At 45.2% G+C, this 22,230-nt stretch overlaps 2 protein-coding genes across 11 annotated transcripts; both read right to left on the bottom strand.

Moving 5' to 3' along the window:
• Nucleotides 1–95: 95 nt before the first annotated feature.
• LOC133492283 (FH2 domain-containing protein 1-like) lies at nucleotides 96–7,180 on the bottom strand. 7 transcript variants are annotated; one of them, XM_061804387.1, is made up of 14 exons: nucleotides 7,079–7,179; nucleotides 6,939–6,979; nucleotides 6,596–6,726; nucleotides 5,915–6,281; nucleotides 5,753–5,814; nucleotides 4,215–4,317; nucleotides 4,037–4,122; nucleotides 3,696–3,796; nucleotides 3,543–3,613; nucleotides 3,322–3,432; nucleotides 2,584–2,657; nucleotides 2,382–2,499; nucleotides 1,876–2,040; nucleotides 96–931 (listed from the first exon to the last, which is right to left on the bottom strand). In XM_061804387.1, exons 3-14 carry the CDS (start codon nucleotides 6,631–6,633, stop codon nucleotides 245–247), a joined length of 1,983 nt encoding a protein of 660 aa, XP_061660371.1. In that variant the 5' UTR covers nucleotides 6,634–6,726; nucleotides 6,939–6,979; nucleotides 7,079–7,179; the 3' UTR covers nucleotides 96–244. The 7 variants fall into 7 exon arrangements, with proteins under 7 accessions (XP_061660371.1, XP_061660370.1, XP_061660369.1 ...); XM_061804386.1 differs by having other exon boundaries at nucleotides 6,596–6,756; nucleotides 7,079–7,172; XM_061804385.1 differs by having other exon boundaries at nucleotides 6,596–6,756; nucleotides 6,939–7,180.
• A 966-nt stretch (nucleotides 7,181–8,146) lies between these two features.
• arfip2b (ADP-ribosylation factor interacting protein 2b) lies at nucleotides 8,147–19,030 on the bottom strand. Of its 4 annotated transcripts, XM_061803826.1 has the most exons (10): nucleotides 18,787–19,030; nucleotides 16,978–17,082; nucleotides 15,772–15,804; nucleotides 13,508–13,616; nucleotides 12,849–12,905; nucleotides 12,518–12,633; nucleotides 11,584–11,805; nucleotides 10,708–10,865; nucleotides 10,447–10,621; nucleotides 8,147–9,801 (listed from the first exon to the last, which is right to left on the bottom strand). In XM_061803826.1, exons 2-10 carry the CDS (start codon nucleotides 17,074–17,076, stop codon nucleotides 9,646–9,648), a joined length of 1,125 nt encoding a protein of 374 aa, XP_061659810.1. In that variant the 5' UTR covers nucleotides 17,077–17,082; nucleotides 18,787–19,030; the 3' UTR covers nucleotides 8,147–9,645. The 4 variants fall into 4 exon arrangements, with proteins under 4 accessions (XP_061659810.1, XP_061659812.1, XP_061659811.1 ...); XM_061803828.1 differs by lacking the exon at nucleotides 12,849–12,905; XM_061803827.1 differs by lacking the exon at nucleotides 15,772–15,804.
• Nucleotides 19,031–22,230: the final 3,200 nt, after the last annotated feature.

The following is a 22,230-nucleotide window of genomic DNA, read 5'->3' as shown; positions in this document are numbered from 1 at the left end:
AGCGTACACAAGGAAAAAGGTAGCAAAATATTTATTGCACTTGTAGAAAGACAAAAAACATCAACTCAATAAAATGTAAAAAAAAAAAATGTCAGGATTTTTAAGTGCTCACTGACTCCCAAAATTCAAAATGATCCAAGACAAGTTCCCAGTTGTCTTGTTTTTTTTTTTTCCCCTCTTTTAAATGGGGGGGGTGGGGGGGGGGCAAAAAAAAAAAAAAAATGAACAAACAAAATGTCAGGATTCAATCTTGTTCGAGGTCCGTCGGTCTCACGTCGGGCTGCCGCGCCTCCTTTTTGCCTCCGAAGCGTCGGAAGAAGGAAATGAAGTGGAAGGAGGCGGCCGGATTCCTGACAGTGTCCGTCCCGGAGCCGGAGGAGTACGAGCGCTGGGGGGCCGCCCTCTGGAACAAAGTCCTCAGCCGGGAGGCGGCGGCCGTGGCGGGCAGCGGCGTCTGGCGCGTGGAGTCCACGGACGCCGAGCGCCCCCGAGGACCTCGGAACGCGCTTTCCCACACGCCGTCGTCTGGGTCGTTGGCGTCGGACGCGCCGCCTCGCTGAGGGCGCCGCCGCCGGGAGCACGTCAGCGGGCTCAGGACGGTCCACGGCGAGCCCCCGTCGCCGTTGTAGTCGGAGAAAACGTCTCGGGTTCTGGGCCGGGGGGTGCACGGCGTGGACGGGCCTTCCCGGACCTCCTCGCGTTTGGCTTGCTTCTTTTCGGGACTCTCCACCGGAGGCCCCGGGGTCAGCGGTTGCGTGTTCTTCCGGGATCTGCCGGCGGAGGGTCCCTCGGGGGCGGCGGACAGGAGCCTGTGCAAAGCGGACTCCAGGCCCGATTCTGGGACAGGAGTCGCGGGTCCGCGTTTCGCGGTCTGCCGGAAGCTCTCCTTGCGCTTCAGACGCTGCTCGGCCGCCTCGCGCTTACGATTCTCCTTCGGTGGGGAAGAAAGTGTCGAGTTGTTTGGGATGAACGTCGGCAAGAAACACGCTTGCCATTTTGCAGATCACTATCGGGAAATTTTAGACCAGATCTAACTTGCTTTAAATTGCAGATTTTCCGGCTATCAAGTTTGCCCCACAAACTTTAATACGTACCAATAAGCGCAAAAACTAAATTAATTAAAGTATTTATGTACATATTTCAGCAAACCTTTTTCGTAAGATTTGGGAAGTAAAGTAATCCTTCTCTACTTCGCGGATTCACTGCATTGCGGATTTCCGCCCCCCCCCCCCAAAAAAAAAGACTTCTCGCTACGTACTAATGCGCCATCCCCAGCAAGACGCCAAGGACCAATGAAGCAAAAAACAAACAACAACAAAAACATTTTCCCCTACTTCACTGTTTTTCATTTTTCACGGGTGGGTCTGGTACCAATTAACCGTGGGAAACGAGGGACTACTGTAATATTGTCTCTTTGGTGCCTGGTGCATTCCTGAGTCGCGGGCGATCGAGCGGCCTGAAACTTTCCCGCTTATCGGCATCGCTCGCCAAAATTTCCGGCTACTCCTGAGCCGTCGTACGTCGCACATCTTGCTCTCACAAGATGGATCCAAGCAATCAGAGGAAAGGGGCGGTCTTAGCCAAATATGGACAAAGCGCATACAAAAAAAAAAAAAAGATTTTATTTGAAATTACCTTGAACCTAAATTTGCCTGCCCCAAGTTCACTTGTTCACCAGATAACGGGAAACGCCATAGAAGGGCTAATGACACTAGCCAGAATTTTACTGAAGGTAAAACGACTCGTATAGCAGTCCGTCGAAATGCGATCGTTTTCTTTTAAAGTACAAAACTAGCGTGCTATTTTTCCTCCTCCAGAATGAAGGAACAGACCAACGGACTCGCCCCCCCCCCCGTTTCCTGTCGCAGGCGTCACCTGGACGGCGGTCTCAAAGCGTCGGCAGAAGGAGTGGAAGATGGAGCAGCAGCCGGCCAGCTCGAAGTTTCTCGGGTCCTCGCAGAAAAATTCCGCCACGGCGCAGCTCAGCACCTCCAGCTCACGCAGCAACGAGTTGGCGTCGCAGAGCTGAGCTTCGCATGCCTGACGCGGAGAAAAAACAACAACGAAAACAGGAGCCAGTACGACGACCGTAATTTCCGGCCTATAAGCCGCCACGTTTTTCGCACGCTTTCAACCCTGCGGCTTATGCGGCTAATTTGTGCATTTTTTTTTCTTCTAACGGCCGCTAGAGGGCAATCGAGCGGAAAAGGTAAGAGGGAGAGCGGTGGAATACATGTGCCGAGGAAGTGACTTTTACCGGTCCGGCCCTGTTAGCGCGTTACTGCCATGTCTCAGTGATTTTTACCAGTATGTTTTTTTAAGCGGCACTAGCATTAGCGTTAAGCAGACTGAGCAAATTCTATAGTTATTGTTTGCGTTACCTCAAGAAAGGGCTCCATCTGCTGGCGGAGGTCAGAATGTGCGGCGGCGTGCAATTTGACCTGGTTGAGCTTCTCCACCTGTCGCTCCAAGTCAGCCACCACATCCTCTTTGCAGATTCTTCCTCCGCAACATTGACGGAACGAGATTTAAAAAAACAAAAATCGGAAAACGTCTCGAACGCAGAGTACCGTCGACACGCACCTGGCAGCCGCTCCGATGTGCTCCAGGTAGCCGGGAAAAGTCAGCAGGTCGGCGTCGATGTCATCCGCTTGCTGCTGCCGCCGCCACAAAACAGGAAAAGAAAATGGAACTTCACTTTCATTTTTAACATCAAGGAAAAAGTGCCACTTTTTTTTAATCATCTTGATTAATCGTCTCCTAAGTTGATTTGCTACATCATGTACTATTTCAAAACTTTTTTTTTTTTAACTTAGACTAAAAAACAAAATCATCTCAAAAGGGGGAAAAAAATACTTCAGTCACATACAAGAATTTTTTTTTTTAAATATGAATTTACATCAAAATGGACTTTTTTCCCCACCATGTTTTACATTTAAAAAAAATGAAAATTTCCAGAATAAAAAATATATTTCATGGGAAAATTAATTATTCACCCTCAAAAAGGGAATCTTTTTTTTTTTTACTTAGACTAAAAACATCTTCTCAAAAAGGGGGAAAAAAATACTTCAGTCACATACAAAATAGGTACGGTTTTAATTTTTTAAAAATATGCATTTAACTCAAAATTGACTTTTTTTCCCCTGAAAAAGAAATTTAGGTTTTCACAAAAATGTTTTTTAAAAATTCCAGAATAAAAAATATATTTCATGGGAAAATTAATTATTATCAAAAAGGGAATCTTTTTTTTTTAAAAGAAGCAAGTATACAATAAGGTTGGAATATTTTTTTCCCCCTTTTTGTTTGAGTTTTGCCGTTGACCTTGGCGACGTAGTGCATGAGGTTCATGCCAGGCTTGTTGGCCTTGGTGTCGGCCATCTTGAGCAGCGAGGCCATCCTGAAGCCGATGGCGTCGGCGCTGTGGCCGCCCTGCTGGGGGGGGGGGGGGTAAATCATTTGGACCACGTCCAAATCACACGAGCAGTACGACAAATTGACGCAAATTAATTTAAAAAAACAACAACAACAAAAAAAATACCGACAGCGTTCATGTAATTCCCGGCTTTCAACACCAGGCGGATGACGGAGTGAAGGTCGTCGCAGTCCAGCAGCTCTGAGGAAGGAAAAAAAGGACGCGGCGGATTAGCATGCGCTAACACGAAGCGGCTAGATTAGCCTCACGTCAGCGCTTTTACCGTTCGCCGCCTTGATCATGATGTTCAGCGACCTGTTGACGTCGTCCAGGAGCGGCGAGAACTCCTGGCGCAGGACCATCACCTTCAGCAGCTCCTCGTAGCTAAGATGGTTAGCGCACGCACGCTAGTGACGTTAGCACAGTTTACCCGTTTAGCGAAAGCTACTACTAGACTGCTAGTCTGGGGGGGCCTGTCTAAATAACAGTTGATGGACTTTTTTTAATTCCCTCAAGAACCCACAACTTGATTTTCCCAAAATTAAAACAACAACAACAACAACAACATCAAGAAACCTAGCTATGATGGGGAAAATGGACGGCGGCTCCAAACCGTTCACTCACTGCGGCACTTTGACCAGCTGCACCATGAAGCGATCGGCTTCCGGCAAGAGCAACGGGTTTCCGTCGTACGACAGCAGCCGCTCCACCTGCGACCAGTTTCACAAGCCCCCCCCCCCCCGTGAGAGAGGTCGGACACCGCCACCGCTACGGGTTACCGCAGCCATCGCCACCGCGTTACCTCGCTTTGGTCGGGCAGCAGCTTGCAGAGCTCCGACAGTTTCCCGTCGCCGAAGCCGCGCCAGTCGCCCCGGACAATGTCGTCCACCATTTCCGCCGCCGGCCTGCGGAGGGAGCCGCGCACTCGTCAAGGCGCCGCAACCAAATCGGTCGGCGACACAGATCCGCCGTAACGTGCCTGGCGGACTTTGCCGTTATTCGTCGCGCTTGCGAGAGGAGCTCAAAACGGAACGGAGGGATGAAGCGATGATCGCATTCGGATAATCCTTACGTGTGCATTTTTTCCTTTTTAGACATTCCGTGATCGATTGTTAAAACTGAGCCGCCGACTTCTTCATCGCAACGCACAATTAATTTGTGTTCATAGTCTAATAATTGGTATTTGCAGGCTAAAATTTTCATTCTCTATTTGTGTTGTACTAATGTGTGAGGACTTTTGTCTGATATTTGGTGTTATTTGATACTTTTTTTAGAACTACTTGAAACTATTTTTCTAACATTTGTAGACTTGCGTGATTTTATATTTTTTATTCAAACAGATGAACACGGCACGTTCAAGCATCTTGAAATTGCACCCAAGGATGAGCTAGAATTGTGGCGCTCCACGATTGTTTCTCCGATTTTCAAACAAGTGTTTGAGGGTGTGGCCTTAAATCCACCCCCGGGTGTCAGTTGACCTATGAGGGGCTTCCAAATACATGACATCATTCTTCAAAGACAGTACGTTTTGTGCAAGTCAACTTTTGCCCTCAAAGAATAAGTACGTGTCCCGGTAGTGACTGTTGTTTTTCTTCTTATGGAGGACGAGGGCATTAACCCCCAATCATGGCTCCAAAGAAGGCAACTTGCTTGTTTAAAGTTATTCTGCACTTTTGTGAATTAAAAAAAAAAAAAAAAAAAAAAAAAAGTTTACAAGGCCGGGGGCCGAGTCGTTACAGATGCGATCCCAGCCTATCGTAATCTACTACTAAAGCATACATTTTAAGCAAAAGGTAAATATATTTCTTAAATTATTTTATTATATAAAGTATTTTAACTATACATGTATTTCTACTATGCAGTGTATTATCAGGATAAGATAAAAAAAATGCTTTAAAAAGCCAAATTTTTTGTAGGGTGGGAACGCATTATTTATTTTTCCATTCATCGTAATGGGAAAGATCGCTTTGGTTTTCGAACAAAATCACTTCTCGAACCGTTTTCTGGAACGGATTGCGGTGGAGAACAGAGGCATCACTATAGTTCTCTCCTGCATTACTGTGACGATGAACAAAATGAAATCATTCTGGCGGTCCTGGCTGACTGACCGGAAACGAACGAGGTTTAGTCTGATTTGACGTCAGACACTGAGACCAAAAAAAAAAAATTGTGTTTTTGCAGAGTGGATGGAAACCTCGGGCTTCAACTGAATATAGTTTTCAAATCGAACTTTTTAAGACTGCAGCTTTATTGTTTACGATTTTCTAAACAACTTGAGAATGTTTGGTAAAAATGTGACTCTTTTTTAAGTGTTAATGAAACGTGTACTTTCCTTCTTACCTTTTAAAACATTTGAGAAGGATGCCGATGTTCATGCTCTTTCTGGAGTCCAGGACGCCCACCTCCAGAGACAGGTAGACACACAAAGACGGCATCACGTGACATATTTGAGGAACTTTCAGGAGGGGAACAAAACACTTCCCCGGCCGGGCAACTTCCTACCTGAGGCTCGTGCGGGCCGACCTCGCACGTGCCACGGGCCCTCCGCCTCCCGACGCCGGCCGGACGGTGGTCCACACGGCCGAAGAGCTCGTCCATGCTGAGCGTGTCCAGCACCAGTTCGCGGGGGGGCAACTCCGAGGTCCACACGTTAACCCGGCCCAGGACGCGCTGGCTGGGGATGGCATCCCAGTAGAACTTTTTCATGGAGCGGCGCTGGAACGACGACGGCTGGGGGGGGAGACGGGGGAGAGGAGGGGGTGGCGGAGGCGGCGGCGGAGGAGGGCGAGGCAGAGGCTCTGGAGAGGAGATCAGTGGCGCCTCAATCCCGCCCAAAGACGACGATGTCGCACTTTCCGTCAATTCTGATCTACAAATCCACATTTTGCACCAGCATAAGATTTTTTAAATCCACATTTCACTCGAGGTGCAGCCAATGGTTTATCAACAAATAAAGAAGTCACAAATTAAACACAAACTTAGACAATTAATAGTTTGTATTATTATTATATTATAATTTTTTTTTTTAAAATAAAACCTCCCTGAATATCTTTTTTCCCTCTGCAAATGACGGGCCACCAAAATAGACCAGACTCCATTGAGATTGCCCTTTCTTTTTGCACCGCCACCCAAAAAAAACGAACTCTCCGCGGGTTGCCCGGTTACCGGGTGACCTCCACTTACGCCGGAAGGTCCGCGGGTGCGTTCGGCGTCGTCGTCATCCTTCAAACGACGAGCTGGCGACTGCTTTTTCTGCCCACAGGCGCCGGTTCCTTTCCCGGCGCGACCGCGGGCCAGCGGGCGCCTCGATTCAACTCGAATTGGATGGAGCAGAAAAATGCAGACTATATAAAATTATTTTTATTATTATATTAAAATTATTTTAGCCTTAGTATATAGAAAACACCAAACGCCATTTTGCGATTAATACGTGCCTATCCTTGAAGACATTCGTTTCAGGTTTTTTTTATTGATCACCAAATGACGGTTCGTATCATCTACTTTATCGGAAACAAACGCTACTCACCGATGCAGCCGTCCGAAAAGTCCAAACCGCGCCGCGGTGAGCTTTTTTGTCAAGTTAGGAAGTAAAAATTCAGTTTAATAAAACGCACAGATTCACAAGGAAGTACGGGAAAGACCTAACCAGGTCCAGAGTCGACGTACATGTGGGCAAGTCGACCATTAGGCGTCTCCACTAATCAGATTCCAAAATGGGTAGCACGTGGTTGCAGAGAGCCAATCATTAGTCGGACATTCTGAACGACCGGCCCCATTTGCTAGCGCTAATCAGAATTACAAAATGCGGAAGTGCGCGAGGTCCGAAAAATGTTTCCACGAAGCGGATTCCGAGATGGTGCCCACGTGACCGAGAAGCCTATCCCGTTGGCTTCATGGTCTCTCACAAAAGCATGTACAATCACAATTTGACGTTGTTAAAAAAACATGATCAACAATCAATCAACAATCCATATTTGCTCCGTAGGTGTGACTGTTTGTCTGTCTCCGTGTGCCCTGCGATCGGCTGGCGACCAGTTCCGGGTGTACCCCACCCGCCTCCTGCCCGATGACAGCTGGGATCGGCTCCAAGCACTCCCGTGACCCTCGTGGGGATACGCGGCAAAGAAAATGGCTGGATGGATGGGAAAAAAAATATATCAATTTTGAGTGTAGTATGCCGCGCATGTAAGAAACATGTAAATGCTCACATGTTCGAGAGCCCTGTAATAATTAATTGCATACCTTAAGCCATTTTTAAAAAATATATTTTCATTAGTTTATTGAAAACGATAAAGTAAAATGTCTATTATTTGAAGCACTTGGTTGAGCATGAATTATAAAATATTCATTTTACATAATACACAACTGTAAAATGTGATGAATTTATTGAATCCTTGGCTAATTGTAATTGGAAATAATATTCAACATGTGGTTCATTATTGAAAGGATCATTGACTATTATTTTTAATCATTACATAATTGTTGATTGACAATTTGTCCTTAAATCATTCTCTAGTTACAAAAAAAAAATAAGTTGAATAAATACAACTCAAATTACTATTTCTACCTTTTTTTTTAACCTCATCTATTAAAAAAAAAGAGATTTAACATGACCCTTAAATACAAGTTTGCCCACATGAAAAGGAAAGCTAATTTTATTTGGTACGTTATCAGCACTTTAAGATGCTTATGATTATTATCTTGAATATACAAAAAAAGAAACCACACAACTCAAAGATTTGAAGATGATTTATTTTTGGCAGTCGGCCTGATCCTTCATCATCCACAACATGACAACATCACTTCAGGTTCCAGTGTACAAAAACCAAAGATCTCGTTTTTTTTTTTCATATTCATTAAATATGAGCTATTTTTAGGTGCGTTCATCAACAATATCTTGCCGTCAAACAGCAATTTTCTGACATCTTTCAGTCTATTCAAGGATTTTGGGGGACGCGTCCCCTCTTGCACAGAATCAAGCAACTGGCGACCGATTGCGCCGAGCGCTCCTCATTTTAAAATCATCCGTTGAGCTGGCGTTAGGATAATTCAATGATTCGCAACCATTCTGCTGCAGAAATCCACTTCCCCCCTCCCCCAATGTCACTGATTTGCTTATTAAAAATACCTTTCAGGTCATATATATATATATATATATATATACATATATATATATCTCCTTGCCGGTGACAAATTGTGAGAGGTACAACACTTCCACGCACTACCACTAGATGGCAGAAGCGATTTTCTTTGTATGAGTCACTGCTCCGTGTGTGTCAAGTAGCAGGATTTGCTGATTTGTCCATCCAATATTTTCGCCAAGCTTTCCTCTTTTCTTCCGAAATCCTCTTATTCATTTTTCGTGCAGCGGCAAAAGCAAAAATTGTTGCTTTGGTGCCACCTTGTGGCACCTATGTGACATTACAGAACAATATTCACTGCCAGCCTCCCCCACCTTTTTTTTTTTTTTTTTAAACCATATCTGCGTTTACCCCCCCCACCCCGCTTATTTAAATTGTCTTTTCGCTGATTTTCTGCTTGTTATTTTTTAGGATTTTTTTTCCCTATGGAAATCTGGGGGGGGTTTACTAGCAGTACCCTCACATCTATCTTAACTTCCACAAGCCTTTCTCTCGCGTTTTGTGTCATATGTTAGCATTTAGCCAGCACGCTTTTGTTTGAGAAATTATAGTTTGGTTCAAAGTTTAAAATTTCGAATTGTCTTTTGTTGTCCTTAGTCTGAACGTAAACTTCAAAGTAGCTCCGGAGTTCAGCCTCGCCCTGCAATCGACGGGTTCGCTTTACACGCGGCGACTTTTTTTTTTGTTTGTTTGGCGGAGTGAGATATTTCTGTGCAAAATATGTATTATCTGGGCTTACAAAGGATTGGGAAACGCCGCGCTGGATAGCAAATGTTTGCCGCGGATCCTTTGAATCTTAATACCCCCCCACACCAAAAAAAAAAACATTGTAATAATATTACAAGACAAAAACGGTTTGGGCCACAAAATAGCATGTTGGCTAAGTCATGCCTGACTAGAAATTATTTTTAAAAATGTTGCATTTTCAACTAAAAAAAAAAAAAAAAAAGACACATTTGCTATGTACACTGATTGAAAATGTCCCCTTTTGATTGGGTAGTGTTTTGATAGCAATCAGCCCGAAAGTTTCGGGAAACTGGCCTTCTCGCGTCGTCGCATTTGAGCGGGGCGGGGATGTTAAGGTAGGCGTCCTCACTGCTCCTCCAGCCAAGACGGCTTGTCGGCGCCGGGCGGCTTCAGCTTGATGTTGAACTGCGTGAGCGTTTGCTCCAGCTGCTGCTGGTTGCCGGCAAAGTAGGCCGAGATGGCGTTGTGGAAGAGCAACAGCTGCTTGTGCATCACCTTTACCTGCGGACGACAAACGAAGGGGGGGAGGAGGGGGGGGTCCCCCCCAGTGCCGCAACCCCTTTAGCCGGCAAACTAGTTGGACCCATGTACGGTCTTGTTACTCGCTTCTGCGCTCGCTCTTGTTTTCCGTTTACCTCACGATTGAGAATGTTCAGGCCGCAAACTACAAAATATGTCCCGGACGTATTTATGAGTCTTTATCGCTCCCCCACGCGCAAACGTTGTCAGTTGACGTCATCGCTCAAATGACCAGGGCAACCCGTTTAGGTCGGACGACGAGTTGGGCCTTTTGGTTATTCTAGGAATTATTACAAAGCCCCTTTGTTCATTTTCAACGCTGCAGGTCCACATCATATTTACAAAATATTGGCAGAAAAATAAGTTTGCTCTTTGCCTGGATACATTTTAGGGACTTAACGGGAGTTATTTTATTCATTTATCAGTTTACGTTATGATTGGAACTGTAGAGCAGCCCATTAAGGCAGAAAAAAAAAAAAAAAAAAAAAACAGGTTCCATATTTATGTATGCCTGTTGGCGTCCAATCCGGAGCCAACGAGTCGGGTCGTTGACGGTCGCTCCTCCCACTCTTTGATTTAGAAATCAATAAATCCATAAATTCTATCCGGATACATCGACGTACTGACCTTGTTCTCCTCCAGGAACTTGAGTTTGACGGTGACGTCGGAGCGCAGTCGCTCGTACTTGTCCTTCTGGACTTGGTACTGCTGCTGCGCGGCGTCAATGCGGGCCACAGCCGCCGCGTCCCGGGGCCCCAAGCTCAGCTCCTCCAAGTCCGACCGGTACGCGTCGAATTCCAACCTGAGTGGCCGTTTTGCAGCGTTTGGTCTCACGGGATGCGTGGGGCTTTTGTGAGGGGCCTGAAGAGCGAGTGTTTTTTTTTTTACCTGGCGTTTTCGTACATCTTGATGGTCATGAGCGTGTCCTCCATGGTTTTGTTGACCAGCGTGTTGATGCTGGACACAAAGAAGTTGATGGCGCCCAGCAGGGTCTCGCCGTTCTTGCACAGCAGCTTCTGCGTCTCCGCGTTGTAGCCAAACTCCTCCTACGGGGGACGACGGAGACCGGATTCATGAGCAACCTTATTAGCGTCATTTCCGGCCTACGATCTCCGACTTTTTTCGCAGGCTTTCAACCCCACGGTTTATGCGGAGATGTGGCTAATTTGTGCATTTTTTCTAACGGAAAAGGTAAGAATGAGACCGGTGGAATATATGTGCCGAGGATCTGACTTTTACCGGCCCTGTTAGCGCTGTGCTAGCGTGTTGCCGCTGTGTTACTGGCGTGTCTCAGTGATATTTACCGGTAAGTTTTATTTTAACTGGCCCTGTTATCGTTAGCACAGCGCTAGCACTACCGCCGTGCTAGCGTTAAACTCTTTCTGTTCTTTCTTTACACGGCTGCGGCGTTATGTATGTACCAAATGTACTTGCTGAAGCTCGTCGGCCGGGAATTACGGCACTTCTTCATTTATTCATTCGTTCACCTTCCGTTCCGCTGGAGTCCAGCTATCTTCAGGCGAGCGGCGGGGGTACATCCTGAACTGGTCGCCAGCCGATCGCAGGGCACAGCGTCGGCGCTAACAATTACACTAACGGTCAATTTGGAGTCTTCAATGAACCTAGCATGCGTGTCTTTGGGATGCGGGAGGAAACCGGCATTCGGGCGGGACCGATTGATGAAACGGCAACAAATTACTCGGCCTCTGTGGTATATTTACACTCTCGACAAATTGTGTTGTTGTTTTTTTGTGTTGTTTTCACCCGAAGCTCCGGCGACTTCTGGCTGAGGTCCGCGAAGGTGTCGCCCAGCGCGTGCTGCGTCTGCACCATGTTGTAGAAGTGATTGGTGAGCGCTCGCGCCAGTCGCAGCACGCTTTCATATTTGCGCTTGGTGTCCCGCAGCAGCTCAATCTGGGCCTCCAGCTCCAGGTCCACGGTCCGCGAACCACGCCCGAAGCGCTCCGAGAGCATCTGCTTGGTGCACTGAGGAAGAAAAGGAAAAACTTTTGAGATGTATTTTCATATAAAATGTATCTGAGGTGAATATAATAAAGTGCAAATTGGGCCTCTTTGTTGTTTTCATATATTGGCGCTGGCGCCTTTGTTGATGGTTTTTAATCATCCCGTTTTCAGCTAAAAAAAAAAATTAGGGGAGCCCTTTTAGGCGGGACACTGTGCTGTAACGATATGCACTCTCATATTCATATTTACAAGGAATTTCAAGACTTTGATGATTCTTTAAAAGGTCCTGCAACTGACGCTACCTGCTAACTTCACTTAGACGTCTGGAATGAAGCCACCTTTGATTTTGACATATTTCCTCATCCAACCATCCATTTTCTTTGCCGCTTATCCTCATGAGGGTCGCAGGGAGTGCTGGAGCCCATCCCAGCTGGAGGCAGGGTACACCCGGAACTGGTCGCCAGCCAATCGCAGGGCACACTGAGACAGCGTCCAATTAATGTTGCGTGTTTTTGGGACATGGGAGGAAACCGGAGTGCCCGCCCGGAAAAAAGCCACGCAGGCACGGAGGAGAACATGCAAACTACACACAGGCGGGTCCGGGATTGAACCCGGGACCTCAGAACTGTGAGGACCTTGTTCCCGCAGCCAACTTTACTTTATGATCTGAAATCTGGAGCAGTCGGTTTAGGCAACTCCCGCAAATCTAAAGCAAGTCACGACAGCTTTGAACCTTGTAAGTGTTGAGACCCCACTTCTTGACGGTCTCCAGTTTCTCCACCGCCACGCCCCGGGTGGGCTCCTCCGCCGCCACGGACGAGCTGCTGCTGCTGTGATGCATGCCGGGACCTGCGGGAGTCGCCGAGAGAGAGAGAGAGAGAGAAAAAAAAAAAAGTCAAGAATGAGCAAGAGGAAGCGTCGTTTTCAGGACAGAAGAAGCCCCGCCCCAAAAAAAAAGGATCACACCAGCCTTTGGAACATTGAAGTGAGAGTTGTCTAAATGTGAATTGGAGCGAAGAAAGACGACAAAAAAAAAAAAAAAACAGGAAAAAAAAGTACAGAACCTAATCCTGGGACTGGGATCCGTTTGTTAAAGTCGGCGTTGTAGCGCACAGCCGGGCCTGAGGGACACAATGGAGACGGACAAACGTTAGCCAAGCGTTCATCCCCTCAGGGCGACCTTCGGCCTGCTGATGAGCATTTTTTTCATTTTGGCAGATCTTTTTAGGCGCCAGGGTTTCCGCGATTGCACTCGATACACTGCGGATGTACTTATAATCAATCTTGTTTCGTTGTTGTTTGATTTCAATGGTTCTGCGTTCAATTTTAAGGTGTTGTGTACGCTAGGAACTTCTTTATTTATTTTTTGCTTCCGGGGCTTCCTGTTTACAAAAACGGTCCGGTCCGTTTACGCAGCTAATTTGTTGACACTGACTCCACGTCAACCCTGGGCAAGCTGTGGTATCAAACGGGTGGCTCGCGGGCCATTTGCGGCCCATGAGGTGATATTTTGTGGCCCTTATTAGTACTTTTTGCAAAAATCTTTACACCAGCACCCGTGTTTATCTTATCAATAAAAGAAGCTTGTTTTCTTTTGAATTTCAAATTAAAATTGCATGCACGTGCGCCGAGGCCGCAGCCCCCTGATCAAAACAATGTCAATCCCATTCGACGCGACGGGTGCCCGTCGGTCCGCCACGTGAGGCCCACGCGCGGTCGCTACCTTTGATGGATCCAGTGGGGATGATTCCCTCCGCCGTGCCGCCGTAACCGCCCGACACGATGTTGGTCTCGTTGAGGTTTGGGCCCGACACCATCACCTGCTGCAGGTCCTGATCAGGACAGATCAGATCAGATGGTCCGTTTTTCAACGCTAAGAAGGTGAAATAAAGCTCATGGATGAAACAAGTTGGACTAACTCGCTTTACCCTCTGGAGAGTTTTTGATCAGGAAAGGGGAGAGGAAAGCTAAAAAGGAGGAAGAGAATTTCCCAAGATAAAGAAGTATATGATATGATGGCATCATAAACTCGTTTACAAGGTCTGAAACTTAAATTAGAGACAAGTTCTGGTTTACCAAAACATTTTAAAACAATGATTTTCCATTTCATCCATTGCATGATTGTATAGTAGTGTCATTATAATCTTGAATAACACACTTCTTGTTACATGACATTTTTTAATAATAATATAAAGCTTTATAGGAAAGAAATTTCAAAAGTCTGAAACTTTCCATGGCAATTAATGGGAATAACGCAGAAATGGCTCAAGTTGAAGGTTGCTCTTAACTCAATGACAGCTGTAGACGTTAATATCCATCATCTGGAATACGTTTGTCAGGTATGATTTTCAACGGGGGAAGAGCGAAAGCAAGTCACAACCGGCTTGTCAGTGAAATTCAGGTTTGTAAATGGAATTTTTATGACTGTGACTGACAGATGCATGTCGATGGCAACAACATCGCATTGCTATGGAATGAAGATGAGCACAGTTTTAGAGTAGAAGATAAAGATTAGGGTGTGACTCTTGTTTTTTTTTTCCACATTAATTGAGAGGGAGAGAAATGACGACACACTGGAAGTCGGATAATACCTCACAGTCCGCGGTGTGGACAAACAAGAGGATTGATGGCACCAATGAGGAACTGTCGGCTTTTGAACTCGGGCCGCATGCCGAGTCAGCGGCACTCACGGCGCATTTCTAACTTGTATTTCCGTCCCAAAAAAAATTAACGATTATTTTTGCCATCAGAATCTCTTTGTCAGTCTGGGTTTTGTTGTTTTATAGCTTGACACCTCACAAAAGCAAAAAAAAAAAAGATATTTTTGGTCAAACCAAAACAAATTCTACGACTGCTTTTGAAAATATCTGAGTCAATGAATATACAGTATACATTTGAGGGATGAAAACATATTTGAATACAATAATCTTGTCTAAAACAAGCAGATTTTATGAATTGTGATGGAGAAGATAAACTTTCTGCATTCCCTCAATTCCCTTAACTAATTCCAATGGAAAGTTTCTGTAAATGTTCCATCACTTTGCTGCATGTTAGAGCATTAGTATGATGACAAGTAGTAGTAGTAGTAGTAGTAGTAGTAGTATGACCAAAAAATAAAATAATAGTCACTCGGGTGAGACCAAAAACTATTTCTACACAACAGGGAAACACACTAACACTAGTAGGAAGTCAGTTAGTCAGTAGGTTATAGGGCTGCACGATATTGAGTTTGGCGGGGGTCGACGCTGCAATATTCTTGAAATCGCGACGTGCTCCGCGAGTCAACAATGCACGTGCGTGTGAAAACCGACAAATTTATAAAAATATTTTTTCCCCTCTAAAAATCTGGACTCAGTAGAGCACAAACACATATGGCGTATTCAAATGTGCTCTACCAGTTATAGTCATTAGCACATCCCTAACACACTTTTCTTACACCTGTCTGACTATATGCATTAATATTTCCATATTTGAGTGAATCAGTTTACGCAAGCCATGCTACTCTGCACACTTGAAGTTTGTCCCTCCGATGACGCCGCAGTTCTCCGTCCTCCCCCAAGCGCGACACGAAGTTGTTTGTCACATTCTGGAGAGATGCAATAAATGCAGGCAAAAAAAGTCCTCATTAAGCGTTATCATACAAAAAATAAATATCACACTTTGGGATGCTCCGTGTGTGGTATTTAATGGCGTTATAATTTATTGTAACATCGGTACTACTCAAACTCATTAGGGTGTCCAATCGGGTTCTGCTGCTGGTCACTTATTAATATTAAAGTTGAGAGATTGAACGATGCAGACAGTGCGCGGCAGCCTGTGATGTGACAAATTGCGATGACGACGCTCAAACTACATATTGTGCAGCCCTCGTGGGGTTTTAGTACTTTGATGGCTCGATTGCAAATTTCCGCACACTGACCCAACGAGCGGATGCGGGAATTGCGCACAGACAAACAAAAACAAACAAACGACCCTGGCGCGTCCTACCTTCTCGGCTAAACGCCACCGCGGATTTGCAGCCTGCACACGGACACACACGCATCAGGACCGCCGCAAACGACACACAAAAAACACAAGAACCAAAAAGCAGACAAAAGAAAAACGTGAAATCAGGATCATGCCAAAAGAAAATCAAAGCGTGACGAGCAGCGATGACTTTCGGCGTTAAGATTGTTTACATTGACGGAAAACATGCTTTGATAGAAATTACTAAAATATGGGCGTGGGCGCACACAGGCACTTTCTCCCCATCTCATGATGCAATGCAAAAACTCAAAATCTTTGAGAATGTTTTGCCTTATTTCTTGAAAATACCAACTAAAATAACATCACGTAAAAGTAACGTTTTCAATAATTTACACTTGTTTCATGCTAATTTATAATTGAAATAAGTTGTAAACAAATTCACAATGGAGTGAGTGAGGAAAAAAAACCTAATTTTTCACTTGCAATATTTTTTTCATTTCATGTAAAAGTGAAAACAGATTAAAAATGTGCTTTTTCTTTCAAGAAATGAGTCTAATTGGAAGCATTATCAGATTCGTTTTGAGATTTTAACAGGAAATAAGACAAATGTTGGTGAAATTTTGAGTTTGTGCACTGGTGGTCATGTTGCAGACAATCTGTAACCCGGGCGCTGAGCCACGTTGCACCGAATTGCAGTTGCTATGGTGACCGGTCGCTATCTCAATGTAAACACTGCAGCGCACACAGAGTCGGGTTACCCAACGCGCCACCGTCAGCGTTTGGTCCAGGAACTGGCGTGTTTGTTCAAGGAGTGGACCAACGTAGACCACATTGAGCCAACTTCTTAATCTCGACCGGGGTTGACCGACCCGACCCGCCTAAAATCGCCTCGGCAATGGCAACACCTGAACTGTCGCGACGGGATTAAACCTTGAGACCGCCGGCACTCGTGTCACCTCACCCGGAAGAGCTCAACGGATCCGAACCATCACGACTCCGCCCAAACCATTTTAATACAATTGACGCACCTTAAAACTAATTTAAATCCAGCTAAACCTCAGACCAGCGACGTACGGCTCTTTTCTGTGAGCGGACGCGTTCAAAGCCATTTTCACAGTGATGTCATCAACGAGCTTTATCGCCATCGGACGGTCCGATTTATTGCACACTTCACCGGCCTGAGACCGCCCTAAACTGCCTTTCCAACGTCAAGCAACGTGCGCCCACCTGCTCCAGGCCGTCGTCCTCCGCGAGCGCGCCCGTGTCGCCGTTACTGTTGATGGGGATCTCCATGGTGGCCGCTTTGCTCATGATGCCGTCCGCCATGGCGCCCTGGGTCAGAGAGACAAAAAAAAGGGACAGGACCAACAATTGTCACTGACAGAAACGGATGTCCACATGTGGTACATTGTAAAATGTTTCTTTCACAAACGGATATTATTGGTCTCCCTCCACATTTGTTATCTTCACGCATTATTAACCAATTGAAAGTGTTCCAAATATGTTTACGACAAAGTTATTCATGCTCAATTGTCTGAGAAGTGTCATAAGACCCCGCCTCTTTCTTTCTTACTTTGCAGAATTATGTCACCTCCTGATTGAACGTCTGTTATGTTTTGATCCGGTACTTCCGCAACCCTTGTCTGGATAAGCGGCTCAGAAAATGGATGGATAGTTAAGTTACGTACATTTTTGTCAGGAATTTCTTTTTAATTGAGCATGACTTTGGGGTAGCGGTTATACTGATGTCGGTGCACAGTGATACATGACTGCAAATATGGAAGAAAAAAAAAAACAACAACAATGCAAACGTTTGGGAACACACTGAAAGACATTTTTTTTTTCCTAAAAAAGTAGGAATTTGGGACAGGCAAAAATGACACTTGACAATGATAATATAACGTTGACGTGAAATGGTGTGTTTTGTTTTTGTACGAGATTAGACAGAAACCATTAAGGAATTTTTGGGGAAGGTCACAATTTCAATAAAATACATTTTCCAAAAGAGCTTTTTAATGGCTTACTGTACACCAACGGAGCTATCCGAGTGACACCATTTGGAGTTTAACAAGTGGCCACGGCCTCTGCGAATCCCCGAAAGGTGGCAACAAAGCACTTTCTATTCGACAAGACAATTGCCTTCGATCAAAGAAATACATTTTGTTTCCTGCGTCTGAAAATTGCAAATATTTAGATTATGCACATGAAAAAAAATATCTACAAATGTACAAAATATTCCTGGTTTTTCTCCAAACTGCACGTTGCACAAACAGGCTGGAAACTGAAAAATTGTGAAATAAAAATGAGTATTTTGACAACCATAACGAGAAATGATTGATGGAGATATTTTCAATGTTTTGATGTCTTCAAAGACACCACTTTGTAGACTTCTGAAGCCTCAGAAATAAAACCTAAACCACTCTTTTTTCCATTTTTCAGGGAGTATCATCATTTATCAACAGTTTTCGGCATCTCTGGTTTATTATCCGGCACACATTCGTCGCGATTTATCGCATACTTTCATTTTTTTTATGCCCTATGGGGGAGACTGAATTGCGCCTTACCTGGTGAGCTCTAATGTAAACATCAGTTCATTCATATTGAAGCTTTTAGTAACTCAAAGTAAGAAAGTTGAAATATGGCAAAAAAAAAAATGTAAAAAGCTCGAGTCTTAAAAAAAAATAAAGAGAATCTGAACGACCCTCCGCGTTCACGTGCCATATGGCAGGTGCAGCCGGTCAAGTGTGCATAAGGAAACTCTTAATGTTGTCATTTACATTATTATTAAGGTTTAGTGGCGTTACTGAAACACAATATAAACTTGTCAGACTGAAAAATGATTTTTAAAATCGGTTAATTTAGTCCGAAAAGGCCTTGTTCCAGTCCACGCAAACACAGGAGGGGGAAATAACTTCACCCGCCTGACAGGCACGGAAAAAAAATGCAGCCTTCGCAAACCATGTCAGAATAAAGCTTTTTATAAAATATAATACAAAATAAATGAAAAACTAATTGAGGACAAGGGAAATGAATTACCGCAGTGTGTGTGGTCCCGTCGCCCGAATGCTAGTGGGCAGGCTAACTGACTGCTAAAGGCAAAAAAACGAGCATCTCGGGCCAAACAAGCACAGAAAAGCGAGCCTCCCTCCAGGATGGAAAGGAAAATAGATTTATGTTTTTCGATGACACAACACAAAAAGTGTCGTCGTCGTCGTCGTTGCTGTACTGGAGCCGACGTAAACACGAAACTGACTTAGCCAGCGAAGAAGAAGAAGAAGAAGAAGAAGCGGGGGCGGAAGTGACGCGTACCAGAGAGTCCCTATTTTGGACAGGAGGGGGCGCTCGGAGCTCGCTCGGTCGAACCACCGCAAACACGACCGTCGCTTTTATTACGTCTTCTTTTCCCTTCGGCTTATCCCGTTCGGGGTCGCCACAGCGAGTCATCTTCCGTCACATCTACTGTGCCCTGCCCATCAGGAGGTGTTCTCGGATGAAGTGAAGTCCCCCGTTGACTGGGTCATCCAGAAAACTGCAGGGGGTCCAGCAGGGGTCCCATATGAGTTTTATCTAATTTACAGATTTAAGACTTTATTCAGGAAGATAAAAGAAAAAATAATAATCTGACAAGCGAATTTGTCGGCATGTCCAGTGGAGCGGAGATGAAGAGAAGGTGAAAGGAAAAGCAAAAGCAACCTGGCAGCAGGTTTCAGGGAGCCAGCGTGAAACCAGAACGTCACGTTGGTGTTAAGAAATCACGTCTGAGTGTTTTCCTCTAGGGAGCGATTAAAGAACGCGAGCAGGGCGGAAGAACCCTCCTGGCGTTGATTAGGACTTGTGTCACACTTCTCCATTGTGAGGGATGGAGAAACCGGTGACCAGAGTGACAGATTAATGGACGGTGGTCCTGTTAACCGAGAAGTCCTACCCCAAGGTTGTTCTGGTCCGATTGCTGACACTCACACCCCATCAGAACATGCGAGGTCCTCTCCAGTAAACTCGTCGCGAGACACTTTATTCCATCCTGAACCTTAAATCCTCACAAATCTAAATTCCAAACTCCAAACCAGCTACAACAATCTCAACTCTTGACCCTAACCCTTCACTGAATTCTAAAACTAACCCTGATTGCTTCCAGTAACCCTTAATCCTAACGGTATCACGTTAACGTATCACTTTTACGCTAAACGTCAACTCGAAGTGACGGACCACCCAAAACTATAAAAAAAAAACGTTTTGACGTGGTGTGTCCATCACAAATTTTTGCGTGCATGGGTCTCCACGGTAAACAGGCGCTCTGGAATGTTTACCTCTGACCTGAACATAACAAGTGGAGCTACAGGACTTCTGGAAAACATTCGCGGTCTTCCTGTCTTGGAAGGTGGACCCTAATCTGCCTGAATGACCCCCCCCCCCCCCCCCCCCCCCCGTGTGATGACTGGTAAAATATCTGGCTCGTGGTCCCGAATAGCTCGGATAACCCAAATTCCTGGCAGAGCAGGAACAAGATGGATGAAAAAAGTGTTTGATACCCTGGGACAAAAGTGAAATGTTAAGTTCATTTTTCTGTTTGCTGACACACACACACACAAACACTACTGATGGTTTCATCCAGAAAATTCTATTCCAGCGTCTAAAACCTGGAAATTCACCAAGTGTATGTCCTGGACTAGGAGTGGCTAGATTGATTACCAAGAATATCGTCAATACAGCAACCTAATCCTAACGTAAACAAAAAAGCGATTTAGCATTTCAAAGCAAAGTACAGTAAATGGTGGACCCGTGCAAAGTACAGTCCTAACCATAACCCACAAACCCCACCCTAAACCTTGTAAAGCCCCTAGCCTAAAGCTAACCATGAAACCATACGTTTAACGTCAACTCCCCAGTCTTCCACTAAACTTTCTACCCTATATCTAAACCCGAAGGCAAAACCCTCAACAGTAAAGCTAACGCTAATCCAAACTGAAAATGAAACCAAACCTTAGACTTATCCCTTCGCTTTACATGGTTTGTAATTTTACGTAACCCATCTGCTAGCTCACTTGGTAAGAGCAAAGCAGAAAAAGCTGAGTGAAGTTAACTAGTTCATTAGTTCTGGATTTATGTGCCGCCTTTCAGTCCATTTACAGTACACCCGAGACAGTTCTGGTCGCCTCGGCGTGTCTTTCGTCACGTCGCTTTGGCTAATCTTCCTCCCAGGCGGAATTTCTCCGCCTAAAGCCGCAAGAACAACAAAGCAGGCGCACGACAATCCAGCCGAGCATTTAGCAGCTGCAGATGAGAAACCCGATACTTCCCTCGGGAGGCTTAGTGGACAGGACTGGAGCAAATATTAAATACTCGCCGGATAAGTGGTCGGTAATGCGACTCCGAATGAATGCCGGTGTCGCTCGATAGCGTGCTGAATGCCAACAATTATACCTGACAAGTTATGTATTGACTTATTAGGCCGTGAGCTGCGTTCACTGTTTATTAAAATTAAAAAATCAATAGTTGCTGGTTAGAGTTTTCCAAATTAGCATAATACTTTGGTGGGGTAGAAAAACAACTTAATGGTGATGACGTAAATGCGTTTGTAGTGCCATTGCTTTGTTTGTGGTCACAACGAAGGAACAATTCTTCGTTTCGAGGGTTAGGATGAGACCCAAGAAATATTTTGTGGTCAAGTGTTATGTGTTTGGTTCTCCCAAAAAGTATCTGAATGCCTTCAATTGTCCAAGGTCAGACCCAAAACCTAAAGTCTAACCCTTAAAGCGAACATACGAACCCCTAACCATAGTCCCCAAACCCAATCAGAAACCATAACCCTGATCCATAAGGGCTGCGTTCCACCTTGATAGCCAAATGCTGAGTGGTCAATCTTTCATCCGTGGAGGTGCTGCGGTGCAGACCTGCACTTGCAGGTTGCTACAAGCTGGACACGGTCCAGAAAAACAGCAAGTCAAAGACTTCAAGTGGAAACTATTCCAGATGGAAGGGCCATCTGCTTTCACTTGAGACGCTGGAGTCCTAAACGAAATAAAGAGCGCTCCACGAACCATTTTATTGTCGCTTTCTTTCTATCCATTCTTCTTGGCTTTTGACCCGCTCTTTTAGTCCTGTCACCGCACGAGCGGCGCTCAGCGTCTTTTTATCGTCTCTCTCCGCGCACTTGGGGAGTTTACGCCAATGCGACCCACCTGTCTGCATGAACTCCCCTCCGGAATGACGACAGGGGCATAAAACTGTCCTGTACTATTAGGAGCGAAAATGATGCTACTGATGACTTGCATCCACAAAGACGTCTCGGCTTCAGTATCTCTCATCAAAATGTTTGGGGTACTCGAAGAACTGATCCATATACAGTACTCTCGGTATATTGTTCCCACCCCAGCTATATGGAGGACTTCTAATTGTTTCAAACCTTTTTGGGGAGTTTTACAATATACAGTCAAGTTCTAATTTAGAGATGCATTTTCAGTGTAACGTGACGTAACATGC

The sequence above is a fragment of the Syngnathoides biaculeatus genome, chromosome 18, assembly GCF_019802595.1.
Source record: "Syngnathoides biaculeatus isolate LvHL_M chromosome 18, ASM1980259v1, whole genome shotgun sequence".
NCBI classification, from domain to species: Eukaryota; Metazoa; Chordata; class Actinopteri; order Syngnathiformes; family Syngnathidae; genus Syngnathoides; species Syngnathoides biaculeatus.
Note: the sequence above shows the minus strand (reverse complement) of the source record. Positions and strands in the feature narration are given on the sequence as shown.

Excerpts from the sequence above, each read along its gene's own strand:
- LOC133492283 (XM_061804380.1), bottom strand. The coding sequence starts at position 7,097 with ATGGTCGACTTGCCCACATGTACGTCGACTCTGGACCTG. Across the intron at positions 6,282-6,938 it reads CTTTTCGGACGGCTGCATCG|ATCAGAATTGACGGAAAGTG; the intron begins GTGAGTAGCGTT and ends GTGGATTTGTAG. Across the intron at positions 2,041-2,381 it reads AGATGGAGCCCTTTCTTGAG|GCATGCGAAGCTCAGCTCTG; the intron begins GTAACGCAAACA and ends TCTCCGCGTCAG.
- arfip2b (XM_061803826.1), bottom strand. The coding sequence starts at position 17,076 with ATGGCGGACGGCATCATGAGCAAAGCGGCCACCATGGAGATCCCCATC. Across the intron at positions 10,866-11,583 it reads AGAAGTCGCCGGAGCTTCGG|GAGGAGTTTGGCTACAACGC; the intron begins GTGAAAACAACA and ends CGTCCCCCGTAG. Across the intron at positions 10,622-10,707 it reads AAGATGTACGAAAACGCCAG|GTTGGAATTCGACGCGTACC; the intron begins GTAAAAAAAAAA and ends ACGGCCACTCAG.